The sequence below is a fragment of the Sabethes cyaneus genome, chromosome 2, assembly GCF_943734655.1.
Source record: "Sabethes cyaneus chromosome 2, idSabCyanKW18_F2, whole genome shotgun sequence".
Classification (NCBI taxonomy): domain Eukaryota; kingdom Metazoa; phylum Arthropoda; class Insecta; order Diptera; family Culicidae; genus Sabethes; species Sabethes cyaneus.
The window spans coordinates 150,757,052-150,779,266 of NC_071354.1; the positions used below are offsets into that span (position 1 = coordinate 150,757,052).

General features: G+C 42.3%; 1 protein-coding gene across 1 annotated transcript in view; it reads left to right on the forward strand.

The window, feature by feature from the left end:
* Window positions 1-22,215, forward strand: part of LOC128734076 (protein vein) — a 78,320-nt gene that overhangs the window by 47,125 nt on the left and 8,980 nt on the right. Inside the window, exons 3-6 of the mRNA XM_053828077.1 lie at window positions 3,751-3,919; window positions 9,937-10,079; window positions 10,481-10,604; window positions 10,711-10,817. Of these exons, the coding sequence (XP_053684052.1) occupies window positions 3,751-3,919; window positions 9,937-10,079; window positions 10,481-10,604; window positions 10,711-10,817 (543 nt within the window). The remainder of the gene's footprint in view (window positions 1-3,750; window positions 3,920-9,936; window positions 10,080-10,480; window positions 10,605-10,710; window positions 10,818-22,215) is intronic.

The window sequence follows — 22,215 nt, forward strand, 5'->3', positions numbered from 1 at the left end:
ATAAATAATCTTCTCGTACAACAATAGGCGTATTGAGGTTTCGCCAACATAAACTGCAAACGTAGTAGTGACACGCAAAACAAGGAGGAGTCACGACGCGCTGTCGGATGTTGACTGAATACTATTTATCATACTGAACGGAAAGAAATACGCGATATTATGATTTTCTTGCCGCTACTGTCATGCTACATTCTATAACACAGGATTTATACTGTCTTTTCTATCATCTTTCGTGCCATCAAGTTGATCAAATAATTTTAGCTGAAGGTTTTCAAATACAGTTACACAGCCAAAGTGTCAACTGGCGGGTTGTCTAACTGCCTAATGTTTAACCAAGACGAGCGGCTTTGTCGCGAGATATATACCGTCGATAGTTTTAAGCGCACATGTACTGCTACTAGGTAATGGTCCGAGTCGATAGGGAGCATACGTTGGTGATGTTCGAGAAAAACCGGTCCTCGATGTGAATATGGTCGATTTGGTCCGAAGTTCGTTGGTCAGGTGATCTTCAGGTGGCTTTGTGGATATCTTTGTGGGAAAAGAAAGTGCTCAGGAACTGCAAAGTTGATGCATTGCTGGCTGTTGTCGTTTGTGTCGGTGTGCAGGCTATGGGGCCCGATCACAGGTCTATACATTGCTTTCCTGCCGACCGGGGTGTTCATAGCCCCGATGACGATCTTGATGTCCTATCATGAGCAGCTATCGTACGTTGCCTTCAGTTGCGCATAGAACGCTTCCTTCTCGTCGTCGGGTATATCTTCGTGTACGTCAATGATAGTGTAATTGAAGAAACGGCCTTTTATCCTCAACACGCAAATCCTCTCGTTGATCGTTTTGCAGTCCATTATGCGATTCCGCATTTTGCCCAACATTAGGAAGCCCGTTCCCAGCTCGTTGGTCGCTCCACTGCTCTGAAAAAATTGGGCTTTACTGCCACGGATCCTCCACACCTTCTCGCCTTTGCGACATATCTCCGCTGCAGTGCCAGATGCCAAACTTTCGCGGTTCTAACTAATCAAGCAGCACTCTATCGCCACCAACAAAATTTAACGATCTGCCGTTCCAGGTACCAAGTCTCCATTCCATGTCCTTATTTCGTCGCCTTTGTTCATGACGAATGCTCCAAGTAACGGAGAGCTACATAGTTGAGAATTTTCACAGACTATGAGAGATACAAAACGATGTCGGTTATATTGTTATTCAAAGGCGCACTCTTCAAAAATATACTTGTGCTACAGATTTAGCTTGGTGTATTGTTATTCTGCATTGAAATTTTTTTTAAATGTAAGCCAAAATATTTCGGGGGGGGGGGGGGCAAGGCCCCCAGGGCACCCCCCTGGCTACGTGACTGGGAGTAACTACTTGAAATTTTGAACTATGATTCGGTCTATTTATTTTTTTGTAGTAGTTGGTTAGTTCTTGCACACGGCTCAAAGAATACATGCATAAATTTGTGTAAATAATTGCTCTCTGTCCATGATAAACGAAAGAAATCGTGCTTATCACGATGTGAATTTTCGTATGACGAACTCCCGCTTGAGCATGAAAAATTGTTCTACTGAGAAATGTAAGTTCCGAAATATTTTTTCGGGCTAAATGGGCATACATGTACAGGCAGGATATGTCAGATTTATCTTGAGTACCGTGCAAGCACCATATTCAAAACAGTGCCTAATTCTGAACAGTTGCAAATTTTTCATAAATATTGACAAAATTCCAGCTATTTAAACAATTTAAACACTACATCTGATTATTTCCTGTTATTTGAATGGTTTTAATAGCTAGAGTTTAGTCAATATTTAAGAAAAATTTGCAACTGTTCAGAATTAGGCACTGTTTTGAATATGGTGCTTGCACGGTACTTGCGGTTTAATTCTTATAAAAACTCGCAATAAAGTATGGATCGTGTTTACGTATGACGAACAGGGTCCGTAACCCTATCACATCTCTAGGATAAAAGGCGCGCATTTTCCATCCGCTAATCCAATGTATGCTACGATGCTTGGGCTGTGACCAGCGTTGTTTTGAGTCCAACCAGCAAAGTTATAGTCATCCTAGCTCGCTCTCTGATCAAAACTAATTTGTACCTACTCACGAACGACTCACTCGCCAGCCGAGCATCAAAGCCACCCGAACCACATAGTTTTTTTCGTTGAGTGAACTCGCAAAGCAGGACTAGCAAATCATTCTTTTCAGAATCGATGGTAGAGTTGATCGTTATATAGCATATGGCAAATTTTCCATTGGTTTCTAACACGCTTGCTGATTATTATCGGTGCTGTATCGCACTTTTTTCGAAAACTCAGCAACAATAAAATACAAATAAAATTATTACAGCAACTTTTTACAAGTGCGTCATGCATCCTTCAAGTACCACTAGTAAAGCAGAACGAAAAATTCAAAACTCCTGTCTATTCCTCGTTCGGCGGCCAAATTCAGCGCAAACCGATTTGTTTACGCGATACGACTATCGTCGCTTTTCGCGACTTTACGAGTTAGTATTTTTTTTTTAGGTTTGGCTCACTTGCGAGCAAACTGTCACGGGACGCTTGTACGTGCGACTGTTTTGTTCGCTTTGCAGTCTGCCATGCAGTCAGTCGGCATGTCTCATCAGCTGGTTAGTCACACGGTTGATTGGAGCGATCCGTTCGGAAAATTCATTGAACCGTACACTGAATGGTGGTGAGTTGTAAACCGAATGGAGCCGCATGGTAACCGGTAATGCCAAGTGAATTGCCATGCTGGCTGAGCGCGTCCCAAAACCACTCGCTAACTAGACACTTTTTTTCTCGTATCGATCGACATCACCTTAAACACGACAGGAAAAGACATTTTTCATTCTGCCTGCGCGCTTCGTTTAACCGACGATCGTAGATTTTGGCTACATACACAAATAACACGTCGAAGCGTTTCGTGCAGTCTCTCTCTCTCGTTCATCATGATCAACATTGCAACAATGTTGACAACGTACATTAAACGAGTGCGTTCTTAGTGGTGGCGATCCACACATTCCTCTAGCTAACAATACCAAGACCAATTCTTTTCAATCCAAAAAATCAAACAAACCTTACGGATTACGGTGGGTGGATGAACAAAGTCGGCGAAATAACTTAATGCCTGAAACGTGAATTGATGTTATTTAGACGACGGAAAGACTTTACCACAAATATGCTTACCACCACTTACTCATTACTTTAAGCCGATTGATCGAGTTGATTATGTAGTCATTTCGCCAAGAAAACAGCACTTGCAAATAGTATGTTTTCGCGTTTGTTGTCCTACGGTTTAGTGCCAGTGGATACGACCTGTCTGACAATCCGTCTGACAGATTTTCCGCTCTCCTGTGTGTACTGTTTTTGGGGGTCAAAAGAGAATCTCAATGCAGGATTAATTTTCCTCCGTTCTTCGGCAAGCTGGCAGTCGGTTGAATTTCACCCATGTACAAGGAATTTTTTTCACACATCTCCGTGTTTACGAAATAGACCAAGTTCAAAAACCTCATCTAATTTTATTTCGCTCTATATGTCTGAGTGAATCGTTCTGCAGTAAATGGAGCAACGCGCCATAATAATCGGTTGATTTCCTAAAGGGGAAACACCACTGGGGCCGTACATAAAATCGCTTCGGTAACTGAAGTAGTCCAGAATCGCGAGTGTAGCTGGTGTAAAACTTGTACGATTTTTCCATCTGTTCTGATTTTTCTCAAGGCTAACTGAGCTAAAATTTCGAACTTTTCCGATTCACTTGCAGGTAAACCCCCGGAGATATATTCCATCTCGTCGAACGTGACGCGCCAAGAGGGTAAACGGGTGCGTCTGGTGTGCAAGGTGCGGGGGCAACCGCCACCGAAGGTGACGTGGTTCAAGGACAAGCGTTCCATCAACCGGAATGTGACGAAATATGCTCAAGTACACCTCAAGTAAGTGGAAAGGTAACACATGTGTTTATTGTTTTTTTATGAGTATACATAACTGAAAAATGTTTTTTAGAATAGAATTTTATTGATAGGCATAGGCATTCTGTCGTGCGATACGTAGCTGTGAGTGAGCGTGAGAGAATGATCTCAAAACAAATCGCAAACTTAAACGAAAACACACATTTAAATTACATGTTTATCTAATTCTTATACACTCAAGTCTTTTTTTACACGGTTTGTTTTGATTACTCAAGAACGGTACAACTGAGGGACCATTTACAAACTACGTGTCGAATGTCAAGCCACTCCCAAATGTATTGAGATATAAATGAATGGTCTCTAAGTTGCCCTGTTCTTATTAATCGAAAAAACAAACCGCGTAAAAAAAGTACTTGAGTGTAAGGCTTTTTACTTTCTAGATAAGAAAATGTCGATCCCCGCGAAGGGAAAACGTAAACTCCGCCAATATGTTTGCCATCATAATTCGTGAATATGTGCGGCATTTTTCGCTGCTGACGTTTTCTCTGACACGAATTCAAATACACGAATTCATCTGACTTACTTACTTACTTAGGTGGCTTGCCGTCCTAAGACAAAGCCTGTTGAACAAAATTTCTCAAGAAGACCACCTTTCAGGGTAGTTGTCCGGCATTCTTGCAATATGTCCTGCCCATCGTATCCGTCCAGCTTTAGCCACCTTCTGGATACTGGGTTTGCCACAAAGCTGTGCGAGTTCATGGTTCATCCTCCGCCTCCATACTCTGTTCTCCTGTACATCGCCGAAGATCGTTCTTAGCACTCGTCGTTCGAAAACTCCGAACACTCGCAGGTCCTCCTCGAGCATTGTTCATGTTTCATGCCCATACAGAACAACCGGTCTAATAAGCGTTTTGTACAGGGTGCCCTTTGTACGAGGACTTAGTCTGCGACCGCAGCAGTGCTCGGAGTTTTAGAACGACGAGTACTAAGAACGACCGCAATTGCTTGTGGAGCCCATAGTAAGCACGACTTCCGCTGATAATACGTCTCCGAATCTCACGGCTGGTATCATTGTCCGCCGTTACCAGTGAGCCAAGGTAGACAAATTCATCGACTACCTCAAACTCATCAATATACTACTGCCCAAGCGGTGTCGTTCGGCCTCGGTTCCGCTGGCCAGCATGTACTTTGTTTTAGACGTATTTACCTTTAACCCAATCTTTTCTGCTTCGCGCTTTAGTCTGGTGTACTGTTCAGCCACCGCCACAGATGTTCTGCCGATAATATCCATGTCATCGGCAAAGCAGACGAATTGACTAGATTTGTTGAATATCATGCCCTGCGTGTTGATATCCGCTCGGTGCATAACACCTTGTAGCGCTATGTTGAACAGCAGGCATGAAATACCATCACCTTGACGAAGGCCTCTGTGTGATTCGAATGAACTTGACAATCCATCCGAAATCCGAACACAGCACTGTGTACCATCCATCGTAGATTTCATCAGTTTGATGAGCTTCCTGGGGAAGCTGTTCTCGTCCATGATTTTCCATAGCTCTTTCCGGTCGATGGTATCATATGCGGCTTTGAAGTCAACGAATAAATGATGCGTGGAAACTCTGTATTCACGGCCCTTTTGGAGGATTTGCCGCAGTGTAAATATTTGATCCGTTGTAGAACGACCTTCGACGAAGCCGGCTTGATAAGTTCCCACAAATCTATTCGCAATTGGTGATAGACGGCGGAAAATGATTTGGGACAGCACTTTATAGGCGGCATTGAGAACGGTAATCGCTCGAGAGTTCTCACAGTCCAACTTGTCGCCCTTTTTATAGATTGGGCAGATAACCCCATCTTTCCACTCCTCCGGTAGCTGTTCCGTATCCCAAATTCTAAAAATTAGTCGGTGTAGACAAACGGCCAGCTTTTCTGGTCCCATTTTAATAAGCTCCGCTTCGATGGAATCTTTTCCAGCTGACTTGTTCTTTAGCTGCATGATGACCTCCTTAACTGCGCCTATCGTTGGGGCTGGCACTTCTTGCCCGTTTGTTGCACCGTCTAAATCGCTTTCCCCCGCCGCCATGGTTCTCCGCCTGGGCGCGATTCAGGTGTTCGTCAAAGTCACGATCGTCCGTCAGAATACTGCCAGTCTTATCCCGACACATTTCGGCTCGTGGCAAAAAGCCTTTGCGGGATCCGTTCAGTTTCTGGTAGAACTTTGGCGTTTCCTGAGAACGATGCAGCCGCTCCAACTCTGCATATTCCTGCTCTTCCAGGTAGCGTTTTTTCTCCCGAAAGATTTGGTTGCGCTGCATCTTCTTCTGTTTGTGTCTTTCCACGTTCTGAAGTGTGGCACTGCGCATCTTGGCCACCCGCGCAGCGTTCTCCTCATCCATCACCCTCCTACATTCATCGTCAAACCAATCGTTGCGCTGATTCCGGCCCACATGCCCGATGGAGCTCTCCGCTACACTGCTGATGGCTGTTTTGATAGTGTTCCAACAGCTTTCGAGAGGGGTTCGTCTAGCTCGTCCTCTTCCGGCAACGCAGCTTCGAGTGAATGCGCGTAGTTTGCGGCGACGTCTGGCTGCTTCAGCCGTGCGAGATCTAACCAAGGCTGGCGTCGGTACCGAATGTTGTTCACAACGGAGAATCTTGGGCGCATCTTAACTATCACTAGGTAGTGGTCCGAATCAACGTTAGCGCTTCGATAGGATCTGCCGTCAATAATGTCTGAGAAGTGCCGACTGTCAATCAAAACGTGGTCGATCTGTGATTCTGTCTGATTTGGTGACCTCCAGGTGTACTTGTGACGGATTCTGTGCTGGAAAAAGGTACTACGTACGGCCATATTCTTGGAGGCGGCAAATTCGATAAGTCTCAGGCCCATGTCATTGGTCCGCTGGTGTGCACTGAACCTTCCAATCACCGGTTTGTATTCCTCCTCCTGGCCGACCTGAGCATTGAAATCCCCGATGTCGATCTTGATATCATGTTTTGGGCAGCGGTCGTATTTACTCTCCAACTGCGCGTAGAATTCATCCTTGTCGTCATCGGTACTTCTGAGGTGAGGGCTATGCACGTTGATGATGCTTATATTGAAGAATCGGCCTTTGATTCTCAACCTGCACATTCGAGGATTGATTGGCCACCACCCAATCACCCGTTTCCGCATCTCGCCCATCACTATGAAAGCTGTACCCAGCTCGTGTGTGTTGCCGCAGCTCTGGTAAATGATATGTCCATCTCTAAACGTACGTACCGTTGAGCTCTTCCAGCACACCTCCTGCAGCGCTACGACGTCGAACTTGCGGCTCTTCAATACGTCGGAGAGCACTCGAGTGCTCCCTTGGAAGTTGAGAGATCGGCAGTTCCACGTCCCGAGTTTCCAATCCATAGTCCTTTTTCGTCGCGTGGGTCTATTTCGATTGTTCCAGGAAGAATTTATTTGTTCTTCATTCCGTGCTTTAGTATTTTTCGTGGTGACGGCTTACAACGCCTGCTACACCAACCCTTGTTTCGCCGGAGGGCCAACGAAGCTCGAAAGAGCCCTCCTTTCCTGTCAGCCCTTGGCTTCCACCGGGGTTGGTTACCCGATCTCCACCAAAGTTGCTCGTATCCCGGCTGGTACCACGAGGAGGTAGAAATAGGAGTTGCTGGATAAGAGGCTATGAACCACAGTGGCACCCTACAGTGGGTCTATTTTATGCCTACACGTGCACAAGGCACCGACGGTACGCATTATTCAGCCGTTTACCAGCCCGAATTCATCTACCACTTCTAATTCGTCACCGTCAACGGTTACCGTTCGTGCGAGGCACGCGTTTATTTCCTTTGAGCCTCTACCGTTCATGTATTTAATCTTCGATACATTAATTTTTAGCAAAATCCTCCTAGAATACGTTTTCAGTCTGGCATAGATTGCCTCCGTCGTCGCAAAGCTCCTGGCTAAGAAATTAACGTCATCTACAAAGCCTAAAAGATAGCTACCCTTCGTGCTTCTCGTTTCGATATCCGCTCGTCAGACTACCCTCTCAGTGCGGTGTTGAACAACGGATGTATAAAATGTAAGATAGAATTACAAATGGTTATCAGACTTTTCGCACGTATATTATCTCCACTTTGGTACTTATATGTTCCTATGTGGTGTAAAATATAACTTTTTCGTTCAGATATAATTTCGTATATCTCAGTTGCAATCGAAATATGCAAACCAAATTGTTTGCTGGGTATCTGCCATATCTAGTCACGATCGGCTGTATCGTGTGCTGCTTTGAAATCAATAAAGATGTGATGCGTCGGGGCGTTGTACTCCCGACACTTCTGCACAATCTGTCGGATGGTGAAAATTTGGTCCACAGTGCCGCGAGGCCTCATGAAGCCCGGCTGATAATTCCCTACGAAACCTTGTGCTATCGGTGACAGCCGGCGTAACAGGATCTGGGAGAGTACCTTGTAGGCAGCGTTTACCAGCGTTATTCCGCGATAATTGCAGCAGTCGAGCCGATCACCCTTTATGTAGATGGAACAAACCACTAGTTCCATTAATTCCACCGGTAGCTTCTCCTCCTCCCAAATCTTGGAAATTATTCAGTGTACAGCCGGTGACAGCGTTCCTCGGCCATGTTTATAAAGCTCGGCATCCCTACACATGTCGGGTTTCGGTGTATAAGATTTCACAGATTTAATTGACTGTGAATAATAAGCTCTGGCCTTCCGCAAAGCTTGCGTAGAGTAGCAACTACCTGTGGCACACATGCCTCAAGCGCCCTATCTTCTAACGATTTCTGTAACCTAGCCAAGTTCTCCACTTTCGGAAACCCACACAAATTAACAGTGGAGCTATGGAACATGTGCCAATTGTCTGGCTAATAACCCAATCGCTGATAGTAGCCCAGATTCGGCTATTCCGTTGTCGTAGACATAGGAAAATTTGAATTCGCCGGCAGAACATTGGTGGTGATTTGCGACACTTGTTCTTCTACTTCTACCAGCCGAATCTACCAGCAGCTCTTGCTGTATCAAGAATTCCTCTCTATTGTACTCGGTCGTGGGCTATTCGTCGCCCATTCGTTGCGCGTCTCGACACACGCAAGTCGGTTTCAACCTTGTCGAGCCATTGTAGGGCCCCTTATTCCTGGTGCCGGTGGCGTTCCTTATACGAACGGATTTCATTGCACAGTCGTCCGCCATCCTTGCGACGTGGCCGTTGTCTCCCAACTTTCGCCGGGTGTACGATGGTAATCTCTCCAAGTAGTGCCTACAGCTCGTGGTTCATACGCCTACGGCACTCTCCGCTATCCTTTTGTACGGTAAATACTGTAAGTATACATTTGTCTTCCGTAAGCAAAGTTGTTGTCTCAAGTCCGTAGAGGACTACCGGTCTGATTAGCTTTTTGTACATCGTCAGCTTCATGCGGTAGCGAATGCTCCTTGTTCGAAACGTCTTGCGAAGGGAAAAGTAGGCTCGACTTCCAGTTTGAACGCGTCATTGAATTTTCTAACTCGACATGCGACACTGTTTTTAACGATTAGTCGAACTACAGTGCTTTCGAAACGGCTGCGGTTGTTGGAGTGGAACTGTGACCGAATGAGGGAATCGATGCGGCGTGTGTTGATTGCAGGAATTTCGACAGGATCGACGGGTTTCTTGTACCCCCGGGATGTCCAGCTTCGGCTTAAGCGTCTTGTTTTCAAGCTGCATTTTGTTTCTCGCCAACTGCTGTTCGCGTTGTATCTCTATTTTCCGCTCCAGCAGTTCTTGCTGCTCATACAGAACCTTCATTATTGGATTTCTTTCGCAAAATCTTCAGAGAAATGCGTTGAGGCTATTTTGCCGTATCTTTAAGCTGGACAGCCATATTGGTTTTAATTATCATCCTGAATATATAAACGATTTCTAATGAAATTTCTCTATGATTCTCTATGAAGTCAAATGTAGTTTTCAAGTTGTTTTTACTATATTTTTTTACTATATCTATAAAGCATTAAAGGCTTCATGACAATATGATTATCATTGCTTTCACTTTTTTTCTTTCTAGAAAACGATCCGAGCTCATCATTAACTCCGTTATACCCAGTGATGCTGGAGAATACGAATGCAGAGCAAAAAATAAGTTTGCTAAAATTGCCAATTCGACCCACGTTAGAATAACGTCTAAGTACTCGAGCACCAAGCAACCAAGTAATTATTAGTTATTCATTCCCATCCAACAAAAATACGTTGTAGTTAGATTAGCTTAGAAGTTGCATTAGCGTGTGAAACTTTCGCCCGGTTAATTATAAAAATATCAGCACTGTGGTTGATCAGGTAACTGTGTATCCAGCTGACTGAAAATACATAATGCCCACGTAACGGTCGTTAGACGCGTCTGCAACATGTTGCAGCACATTTTTCATGTAATATATTAAAAAAACGATAAAATTAGTAGCGCTACATTATGAAAGCAGTTTTAGAAAACACCGATCGGGAACAGTTAAGGAATAATTATCCCAAACGATATATGACATAAATCAGCAACCCACTAACTGAACACGGCCTCATTGATTCATTCGCTGTTATTTTTTTCTGACCAATTATTATAGAACCGACACACTCGACAGAATCTCCGCACTATCCTCCACCCTGCCGAGGACAAGGAGCTGAGCACTATTGCCTCAACGGTGGCTCCTGCATTCACTTTGAGGAAATCCTAGAGTGGGCATGCAGGTAAATATACAACTTTAAGAACCCGTCACAAATCTCCATTCGAAAAAATCCTTCTGTTTTTTGTTATTGCTGTTAACTGATTAAATATCGCATTCTTTTCTTACAGGTGTCCGAAGGGCTTCTCGGGGCAAAAGTGCGAAAACAAAGACATCGATTATCACCCAACAACATCCAGTAAGCACCAGGATTGCTCCTACGGTTACGGATATGGAGGTTACTATTGCTAAAATAGGCTTCATAACACCAATTGTTGAATTAACAAATTAGACACACCGACCGAATCGTCAAGCACAGAATTTGACATCCCACCTCTCGAACCCACGCCCCTTATCCTAGTCATTTTCAAGATTCCTCCGCTTTTCACCGCGGCGAATACTGTTACAAACGATCATCACATTTAATTTCCTCATCGCAGGCCCGTCGAGAGAAAATCCGGGAAGAAAAACGAATGGACCCTTGTGTAAACTTCCTTTAGCAAACCCGGAGACTTTTTCGCTTTGTGCTGCTCCTGCTCTCGTCGGGCCTGCCCGATCGCTTCACAGCGACAGAAAAGTCCTCGTTTTCATGCTGTTCATTCGATTCAAGCGGGTGATTGGGTTGTAAAAGAGGCGACTTTTCCACGTTATCACTCACGAAGGGAATTCACAATTCAACTCGAAAGGATATTAAAATCCAATGCCAAAAATTAGCTTGTAGTTAATATTGTTTTTCTATCACCAAAACTGTTAGAAACGTTTCTAATTGCACCTTTTTTCAATATTTGTAAATAATGGAGAACGAGTCATGTTTTCTTGTATCATAATATAGGGAAAGAGTTTTTTCTTTATTTAATTTTAAAGTTATAGTACAAATTTGTGTATAATGTGTAAAATTATTATTTATATTTGATTATTGATAAATTTTATCACTATAACAAATGCCAAATATTTATAGCTCGAAGAAAACATTCCAACAATCTTGGATAAACCATTTCAACTAATATGACGAGAGAAAAAAGATAAACACTTACGTTTTGAATCAAACCGTTCGACCAATTAAACCGATACTCACTTCTATTAGATTACCTACTGTAACAGTCCAACGAAGCGTAGCGAAATTATTCCGTTCAGTATACCACTACCGGACCAAAAAGTGTCAATACTCGTAAATTAAACATTAACGATTAATAGTATAGGAACTGCCCACTTGTAATGCTGAATTATAATTAGTATTGTTGTTTTTCAAATTGCTTTCCTACACTCACTATCCAATGTATGTTCGCGTTCTCAGTTTTGTACAAAACAATAAGGCAAAATTAATTTGAAAATAGCGCCAAACAAACCGAGTGCAGGCTTCCTTTCGCTGGTCGATGAAAGAAGCGATAACTGTTATACTTAGTTTGTTTACATTCACTTAATTGGATATCGTCAATTTCAATCGTTCCTGTAGAGTTTCCAAATTTGTTAGGAAACTCTACAAGCGTTCGAATGCAAACCCAAATTCACCTCTGCTTTCTGAAGCTGATCCTTTTTAATTGAAGCGGATTGAAACTTCCTTTTTAGTTAGTTGCGGCGTAACATGTTTTACTTGATTTAACATTAATCAAAACTAGTTTCCCTATATATTGCAACCATTGATCGTATGGCAACCCAAGAATGTAGAAATTAACGCGGATGGCTCGCAATTGATTATTAAAATAAGAAAATAGTACCTACTTATTGATCAAAGGCACCACTCTTAGGACATCCCACAAATGGCACGACGATAGGCAACCGTAATACATCTGCCCATCGCCGGAGGGCACATGCGCGTCAGCGGACCAAAAACTGTTAGTCAAAATGTCCCAACAAACATTCGATTTGAACAGGTGCCAATATTCAACGTTTGAATACACTAAACGTCGAATGCCCTTTGAGCGAAAAATCTCGCACAGGGAAGAGAAGGTCCAATTTCCAGCTTGAATACGTTGAATTGCGTTGTCCCTTCCTATCATATATTTGGTTTTGGTAGCTCCTGAAGACTAGTTTTTAGCCTGTTGCAGATTACCTCCGTCGTTCCAAGGTTTCTGGTAATGATGTCAAAGTTGCGAAGACTAAAAGTTGGCTACTTTTGCTGAAGATCGGTCCTCTCGTTTCGATGCCCGCTCGCCGGATCACACCTTCAAAGGCAATTAAATAACGTGCAGGATACTCCATAACCCTCTGTGCGATTCGAAGGGATTCGAAAGTGCTTCTGAAACACGCAAAGAACACATCACTTGCTCCAGGGTAGCTTCGATTAGCAACGTCAAATTGCACGGAAAGCCATTCTCATGCTTTTTCTGGCATATCAGTTCACGCTAGACTGTATCGTATGCTGCCCTGAAGTCCATAAAACTAGCATGGGCTCGTTGTAGTCCCGACATTTCGAGAGGACTTGTCGGACTGTGAATGTTTGCCTTTGATTAGTGAAAAGTGTTCGCACTTAAATAGGCTTGTGTTTAATTTGTTGATATATTTGTATGTGAAATATAAATAATTTTGCTTTTATCATCCCCGCGTCACTCATCGAAAATAGAAAAAGAAGGTTTTGCAGTTAAACAAAAATTAATCCCGAAACCAACTGTTGTAAAAATAAGAGGAAATGTATTTCTCTATCCATTTCTATTTTATAGAATCATCTATAGAATCAGAATCATTTATAGACATCAGAGCAGAGCAAATTTTATAGAAGTGACAGATTTTTATCTGATGTTCTGTCGTCATCATGATTATACTATTTGCCAAGAGTTCTATGACTTGTATCTTCAGTAGCCCAAACGAATAAAAGTGGTTGATATACCGATTCCAAAGTCTTCATCCGCATGTATGTTCAGATTTTTAGTTTGGCCAATGTAGTCACCCCACCATCAAGTCCGCCAGGTACTGTCCTACGAACTCTTTGGCAGTTGGAGATAGTCAACGTAATATCTGGGTGAGCATATCCTCCCGATGCCCCGATGACCAATGTAGTTAGGTGGCTTACCGTCCTAAGACAAAGCCTGTTGAACAAAGTTTCTCCATGTAACTCGGTTGAGGGCTACCGTTCTCCAATTCCTTGGACACCGAGTACTCTCCGCCAGATCTCGCCCCACCTGGTATAACCATCTTGCTCGCTACGCTCCTGGTCGTCTTGTTCCTACCGGATTTGAAGTGAACACCATCTTTGCAGGGTAGTTGTCCGGCATTCTTGCAACATGTCCTGCCCATCGTATCCGTCCAGCTTTAACCACCTTCTGGATACTGGGTTCGCCATAGAGCTGTGCGAGTTCATGGTTCATCCTCCGCCTCCATACTCCGTTCTTCTGTACGCCGCCGAAGATCGTTCTTAGCACTCGTCGTTCGAAAACTCCGAGCACTCGCAGGTCCTCCTCGAGCAATGTCCATGTTTCATGCCCGTAGAGAACAACCGGTCTAATAAGCGTTTTGTACAGGGTGCACTTTGTACGGGGACTTAGTCTGCTCGACCGCAATTGCTTGTGGAGCCCATAGTAAGCACGACTTCCGCTGATAATACGCCTCCGAATATCACGGCTGGTATCATTGTACGCCGTTACCAGTGAGCCAAGGTAGACAAATTCATCGACTACCGCAAACTCATCGCCGTCGATCAATATACTACTGCCCAAGCACTGTCGTTCGGCCTCGGTTCCGCTGGCCGGCATGTACTTTGTTTTAGACGTATTTACCTTTAACCCAATCTTTTCTGCTTCGCGCTTTAGTCTGGTGTACTGTTCAGCCACCGCCACAGATGTTCTGCCAATAATATCCATGTCATCGGCAAAGCAGACGAATTGACTAGATTTGTTGAATATCGTCTTGACGAAGCCCCCTGTGTGATTCGAATGAACTTGACAATCCACCCGAAATCCGAACACAGCACTGTGTACCATCTTTCGTAGATTTAATCAGTTTGATGAGCTTCCTGGGGAAGCTGTTCTCGTCCATGATTTTCCATAGCTCTTTCCGGTCGATGGTATCATATGCGGCTTTGAAGTCAACGAATAAATGATGCGTGGGAACTCTGTATTCACGGCCCTTTTGGAGGATTTGCCGCAGTGTAAATATTTGATCCGTTGTAGACCGACCTTCGACGAAGCCGGCTTGATAAGTTCCCACAAATCTATTCGCAATTGGTGATAGACGGCGGAAAATGATTTGGGACAGCACTTTATAGGCGGCATTGAGAACGGTGATCGCTCGATAGTTTTCACAGTCCAACTTGTCGCCCTTTTTATAGATCGGGCAGATAACCCCATCTTTCCACTGCTCCGGTAGCTGTTCCGTATCCCAAATTCTAACAATTAGGCGGTGTAGACAAACGGCCAGCTTTTCTGGTCCCATTTTAATAAGCTCCGCTCCGATGCCATCTTTCCAGCATCTAGCTGACTTGTTGTTCTTTAGCTGCATGATGGCCTCCTTAACTTCGCCTATCGTTGGGGTTGGCACTTCTTCCCCGTTTGTTGCACCGTCGAAATCGCTTTCCCCGCCGCCATGGTTCTCTGCCTGGGCGCCATTCAGGTGTGATGACAAACGTAATGCCGTGTTAATTACAGCAATCACTCTTTTTGTCAATTGGACAAACCGTAGCCGAAGTCATAGAAATTATCCCATGAAGCTTCAATACTAGCGATTCCCATTGGCGTAGCCTAGAGGACCAGGTTCCAGAATTCCGCAGGCCCCTTCCAGGAATTTTCACCATTTGAATTTGAAAACCGGGTATTCAGTGTATATTAGAGTGTCCCAAAATAACACTTTGTCATAAAAGCCGGAGGCTCACCCCTCAAATGCTAGCTTAGGGTGTCACAACAAAACATTTATATGGTTTTAACATGGTGAAAGTTTTTTCAAACATTTATATTTCCATTTTTCTAAAATAAATTTTCTACAACGCACGCTCATTTTGGAGCAAACCATAGTTTTCGAGATACGACTTTCCACACATAATATCTAGTAAAATAAATACGTCCTTTTTCAAAGTGATTCTTTAGTCTCCATTCCTATGAAATAGACCAAATAGGCTCGTGTTTTTAGTTTTGACCTTGAAATGCGGTCAGGCATATATTCATATTTTTTTTGCAACGGGTTTCTCCGAAAATTCGCGCTGAGAATCGCGGCTAACACGCTGACAGACGAACAGCGTCACACGCAGTACCTTGTAAGTCGCAAAAGCCTGCATAGTGTCGTCGTCCCGCCAGTAAAAACAAGGTTAGGTTAAACTTCTCGGTTGGTGGTTTCTACAGTAGACGGAGGAAGAGGCACAATTTGTCTCTAATGACCCATTGGGGCGGACCAACCACTAGTTGAAAGCCCCAATAAAAAACAGTTAATAAATAAAATCTAATAACCCAAACCATGTCGCTAGCTTAATTAGGAGGGTTGCGCAGTCTCCTTTTGCCCAGCGCCTCTATGGTTCAGCGAGCCACATGCCCTGGCGGGTGTTGTGGGCAGCCACGTAGCCAGAGGTGGGGGCCAGGAGTCCTATCTTGGCTCCTAATACATTATATGCATATCTTATTGGTTATAACTATAATATATTATAATACATTTAATGTATTGTAGTTCTAAACGAAAAAATATGCACATAAAATAGTTAAAATCAAAATTGGGCCCCCGGGCCCCCCCTTCTGGCTACGTGGCTGGTTGTGGGTTCGAATTCGGTTATAATCTCAGATTATAGCTTGGTTCGACCCATGCACCTTCGAGCATTGGACAAAAGGTAGGAGTCATAAAGACAACTTATTAAGCGTAGTTACCAATAAGCCCCCCCCCCCCTCCTCACCTTTCCACTCTTTTCCCTCCATTCAAAAATTCTTCATTACTTTCCCCTACCGTCCCTTCATCAATTGTAGAATCACCGTTTCAAAAAAAATTTAAATATATGCCTGACCGCATTTCAAGCTCAAGACTAAAAACACGAGGTTTGGTCTATCTTCAAGTGTGTTCAACCTACCAACGTTGTATGATTATTATTGATCTGTACAAGTTAAATGTGAACAAGTTTGACATTTGTAGTACAGTACATAGCAAAAAAGAGCATAACCTGTAAATATCCAGTGATGCCAGCGCCAATACTTGTCTAGGGACTCTGAGGTTTGTTGAAAAAGCAGAGGTGAAATTGTGTATGCAACCAAATGTTAAAAATAATACGCATCTTTCTTCACAGAAATCATTTTCCTAGTGAAGGGCCCATCCAGAATGCTGTGTCAACGCGTCCGTCAGTGCCATTCTGACCCATGGGTTAGCTGTCAATTTGTTTCCCATGGGTTAACTGTCAATTTGGCGCTGTTGGATGCGTTGATGCAGTATTCTTTTTGACCCTTAACACAATCAATAATAGCGCAATTTTTTTAATTTTTTTTAATTGAAAAAATCAGAGAATCATTTACTTTTCATGTATTTTGGAATGATATTCCCTGAATTTTAGATTTTAAATAATGGTTGCAAAGCAATTGTTTGCTTTCCAACATAAATAACTTGTGGTTTCATTAATAAAAACTTTTCTTTTCCCCAGCCGAATGAACTATTTTCCATGCTAACCTTTCCCTAAATCAGTATAATGTATTCAAAATAGAGCAACTCTAACCTCGGTTACCAAAATTTCATCCATCTAGAATTGTAGATTTATTATTGAAAAGAAAAAAAATTAAAAAAAAAACAATCAAAAGAAGATGGCCATTAAATGTTCCGCGAGGAAGAAAAAATTTAGGAAATAAAATACGAAGTCGAACTAATTTTGTACATAGAATCTGTAAGTATTATCCTGCTGAATGCTAGCGCTCTATGCTGGAACGATTTTACGTGCGCGGGTTTCTTTCTCTTTCGGCTTGTTTTTTTTGCATAGAAAGCCTTTCCCAGGAATAAACGAAAAAAAACGAAAGGAGCAGAGTGACTGAGTGCGGTAGATATAAGATGGTAAAATTGTGCTATGTGCTTAAATCAATTGTATAGCCGAATTTGTAACAAATTTTGTTATTATAAAAGAAGAAGAAAACAGAAAGAATTAATTTATTGTGCTGAACTAGTTGTTGACAGCAAATCTCGATGACGAGTTTAGGAAACTTAAATTAGGATTAAAATATGGCCAACAGCAGCGTGCTCCAAAGCAAATCGCAAATATCTAGCAATCATTGCCTTGAAAATTAATAAATATTACTCAACGCATCTTTTTTTCTATGTTTTTCCATGGGATTTTGGAGACAATGAAAACAGAAAATGATCGACTTTGTCTAGTATGCTTACACTAGAAATTGTAGCTTCAAATTTTTGTTCCAAATTTGTCCATTATCGATTACCATCACTCTATAAGTGAATGAGTAAGAGTGAGCAACACTTATTTACACAAATATTTACCTCATATGAATCCTTCCGTCAGATCTTTCAGCTAGTTTCTACTATACAGTTTATCATTTTTCTTTTAAACCTCAGCGACATGAATAAAGCAAGTGGTTCTGCTTAACTTGGGAGAAGATTGACGCTTAAAGATTAACGATGAGGTGGAATTCAAGTAAAAAATTTATTCTCAAAGCTTTTATCCAATTGATTTTTGAAGCAACTTCTTCAAAACGATTATCAGAGCCACTCCAGCAACCGATCGAATAATCCACTGAATCGATGCTTACCATAATTTGACTTAGTGTGGCATTTTACTTTTCTATATGCTATTTATGAATTATAATCGACTTATCGCCCATTCGGAAAATCTATTATCACTCATTCCATTCATAGAATATGATATGAAAATTTACTGCTCATGTGATTTGTTCAACATGTTAATATGAATTAAAGTCTAAATTCTTCGATCCCAATTGACACAGTTTTTCGCGCGATCATCGACAGGCAAAAAGATAGTTTATACAGCATTACAACCCACAAACTCAAGACAATCTCAAACAAGCAAGACATACAATACTCAAAACTACATTTACTTCATTTATTAAGACCTCTAGCCACTAACTGTTCGCTTTCCAGCTGCCCGCTCGAGCTCGTCACACTCGGCCGGAATCCTTTCTGGCGATGACTTTTCAATTTTCTCCTCACTGCTGCACTGGCACAGTGCGCTTCTATTCTGTCCTCTCTTTCCGCTTGCCCTTTTCTACTGGTTTGGGGTCTCTTACGTTCTTTTTAGCGCTACGCTACTGTTTTCCTAGGCTGCGTTTTCTGGATTGCGTTTACCTTCTGCATCGTGGCGTGGCCCCCGGCACCTTAACTAAGTTTTCGTAACTCTCTCTCATTCGGCCGATTATACCTACTTTCAACCATGCACACGTTCACAATGGAACCAAAAAAGAACACCGTTGTTGCTGTGGTCTTTTGGGGGGACTTAAACTCAAGCCGAATCGCTCAAACCGACACGGTCTACCAACAACCCGATGCACCTGCGCCAAACGACAAAGCCAAACGAGCCTCGGGCGGAAAAAGAAAACTTAACCTGACCGAATTCAGCCCCAGGAAGGTGACCTCTGATGTCGTGATGAACCAGGCAAGGTAAGACTAATTAATTTATATGAATCTAGAATTTGTCGGCGCTTATCTTTTGTTTGTGGCACTTTTCAACATCACGTCTTTTGCTTTTTAGTGCTGAAATTGCGCGGTTTCTGTTATTTGCTTATCTTCAATCTATCTCTTTCCTTCTAACGCATTTTCCCCGATGTTGAGTCTTTATATTTTTCTGCAGATTCATTACTATAGTGGGCGATATTTGCCTTCCACTGTGGCTGCTTTTTTATTTTGCGATCCGGTGTTTCTATATAGTTGCTCACTTATTAACTTACTAACTGTGTTATGCCAGTGTTGATGCGCTTTCCGGTTGCGTGATTTTCCCAGTTTTGTCGAACTTCTTGCTGCCCATTTCTGGGCTGTGGTATTGTTAATGTGATGAGAGTAATTGTCTCGATATAGTCGAAACAAAACACAATCCCCCTGATAGGGCGGAACGGCATTGTGTTGTGATTATTAATAAAAAGTTGAAATATTAATAATGCTGAGTTCTAGAAACATATTTTAGTTTAATGTCCATAATTAGAAAGAGAATAAGTCTTACTAGTAGGACCCCAACAAATGATTTTGTTGAATAACAACTTGTCAAACGCTTGTTACTTAGTAATTAGCTGTACAATGGTTGAACAAGCTACTATTCAAAAAAAAGTGTTTGTTGGGTGACAAAATAAGATCCTGAAAATTTTCCTCTAGCTCATAAACCAACCGGTTAATTTATTCAAATTAGAACTTTCAAAGTCAAGTTTCTTTAAAAATGACTCTACTCTAAAATCGCGAGCGTGAATACATCCGATCTGCCAAATGCAAACGATAATTTTAGGCAATTATTTATCATTTCTTCCTAAAACAAAAGCAAAATTGAAACCCAACCTTATTATCGCTTAATTTTGCCAGCCTTTACTGTCAATCTAAAGCGTCCGCAGATTGCGGTGCAATTTCAGGGCGTGTGATTTTGTTTAAAGTAGCGAAGCGACCATTACAAAACAGTTTCTCTCCGAAGCTGAAGAAGGTCTGCCGGCGGATATGTCAAGATTAAATTTGGCACTTAATGCCGGTTAGGGTGATTATGGCGCCCGTGCAATTGGTTAACAAGCACGGTTTGAAACAATAAAATGGGATTGTACGATCGGTTTGTTTTTGAAAGTAATGTTCAGCGACTCAGCGTACCTACTTTTGATCTATTAATCGTGAACAAGTTTGCTGAAAACGAACTTGCAGTAGTCCAAAACAACAACGAAAAGATTAAGGCAAACTTAGTCATAATCATTTTTTTTAATGGCAAAAAACTGGGGATCTAGATTTTTATATTGAATTAGAAAAAAATAGCACTCTTGTTTTTATTTACACCCTTAAAGGCACTAATCAGTTTAAGTTTGAAAACTAATGATCCGGTAAGGAATGATCTTGCTATAAATCTAGGGTTGCCAAGTGGCCGGTTTTTCACTTGCAAAGCCGGTGGCCGGTCAATGCGGCAGAAAGGCCGGTTTTCCGACGTATGAAACCGGATTTGTACTTTTTGCCTGGTTTATTAAATTTTCTGATAAATTTATCAGCAATCCTGAACAGTGGATCATTGAAGATAGCTAGTTTTGCAGTGATAATACCTTGCTTCTGGCGGTAATATTATCAATTTCCCACCCTTTCGTACGCGATGAATTATACCCGTCGCGGGCGAAACCGTCGCCAGAATCGTCGCGGGGGCAAATATCGTTTATTTTGTCAAGTAAATCAATAGCTTACGTGCTAGACAAGCATAATATATACTTATAACTTACATACAGCCAAGCAAATTCTCTCTGCGACGATTTCAAGCTATCAAAAAAGTGAGCAGTGCGTTTTGTTACCAAAGAAAAGGACAATATACATTAAATTATCCACTAGCGCCAGAAGCAAGTAGTTCTCACTCAAAAACTAGCTATCTTCAATAATTTACACGGAAAACTGTCAACCGACTCCACTTTCTCTCTATGCCGGTTACATGCTACCGGCGACTGTCTAACGCACATTACACATTACAGGCAAATCCTCTAATATGCTGCCACTATACCCCCCCCCCCCGCGCATTATTTAATGTCAGGACCGATCGGCCGGTTTTTGCAGTTTTCAGACTTGGCAACCCTATATAAATCACATGGAACAATAGTGATTTTGCAAGCCAAATCTCCATATTTCTGAACAGATGGCAAAATGGAGAAAAAATAAAGAAATTGTTACATTTCCTATTCCATTTAGCCTCCGTCAGACCAAAACTTTTCGCCATAGATCCTTTTTTTGGTTTTACCTTCAGTTAGCCGGTCTTCCGTTGACAGTTTAGATCCAGTACATTATTTAGTAAACTGCATATAATTTTCGACGCCTTTTTAGCCCGCTAGACGCGTGTTGGTGTTTGATCAAATTGTGGAATATCAATAGATTATTAAACAAGCATTTTAAATTCTAAAAAAAATTATTTATAAATTTACATAAGTCATTAATAGCAATTATTTAAGTTAACTAAGGTGTGCTGTCGACTACTACGTCAGTAGAATCGTTAATATTCCTTTACAGTATTCTTTACAGTAGAATTCCCCAAACTACCCTTCCATAACAATGCCTTTAGATTGCACAGAAAAACCCTTTTGTTCCTCCTTATTCTATATCTATATGTAACGCCATAACTCCGAAACCCCTAGATTGATCCCCACCAAATTTGACAGACGAGGATCAAATAAATGGCTTTGTTTCTTTTTCGTTTTGTGTACTTCCGGAATGAAAACCGATGTTTAAATGGATGAGATATAAGGGGGATATATCAAAATTAGAAAAAATGAATAGATGATGCGGAGCAATATAAGATAAAAAGAGGAAATCGCTTTCGACCTGGTCGAGCCATCGTGCACGTTGGGCCCCCCTGTTCTTGGTGCCGGTGGGGTTGTTGAAAAGGACTATTTTCGTCGCACTGTTGTCCGGCATCCTTACGACGTGTCCGGCCCACCGTAGCCTGCTAACTTTCGCTAGATGTACGATGGGAGTCTCTCCAAGCAGTGCCTGTAGCTCGTGATTCATACGCCTCCGCCACTCTCCGCTTTCAATTTGTACTCCGTCAAATATCGTCCGCAGCACTTTCCGCTCGAACA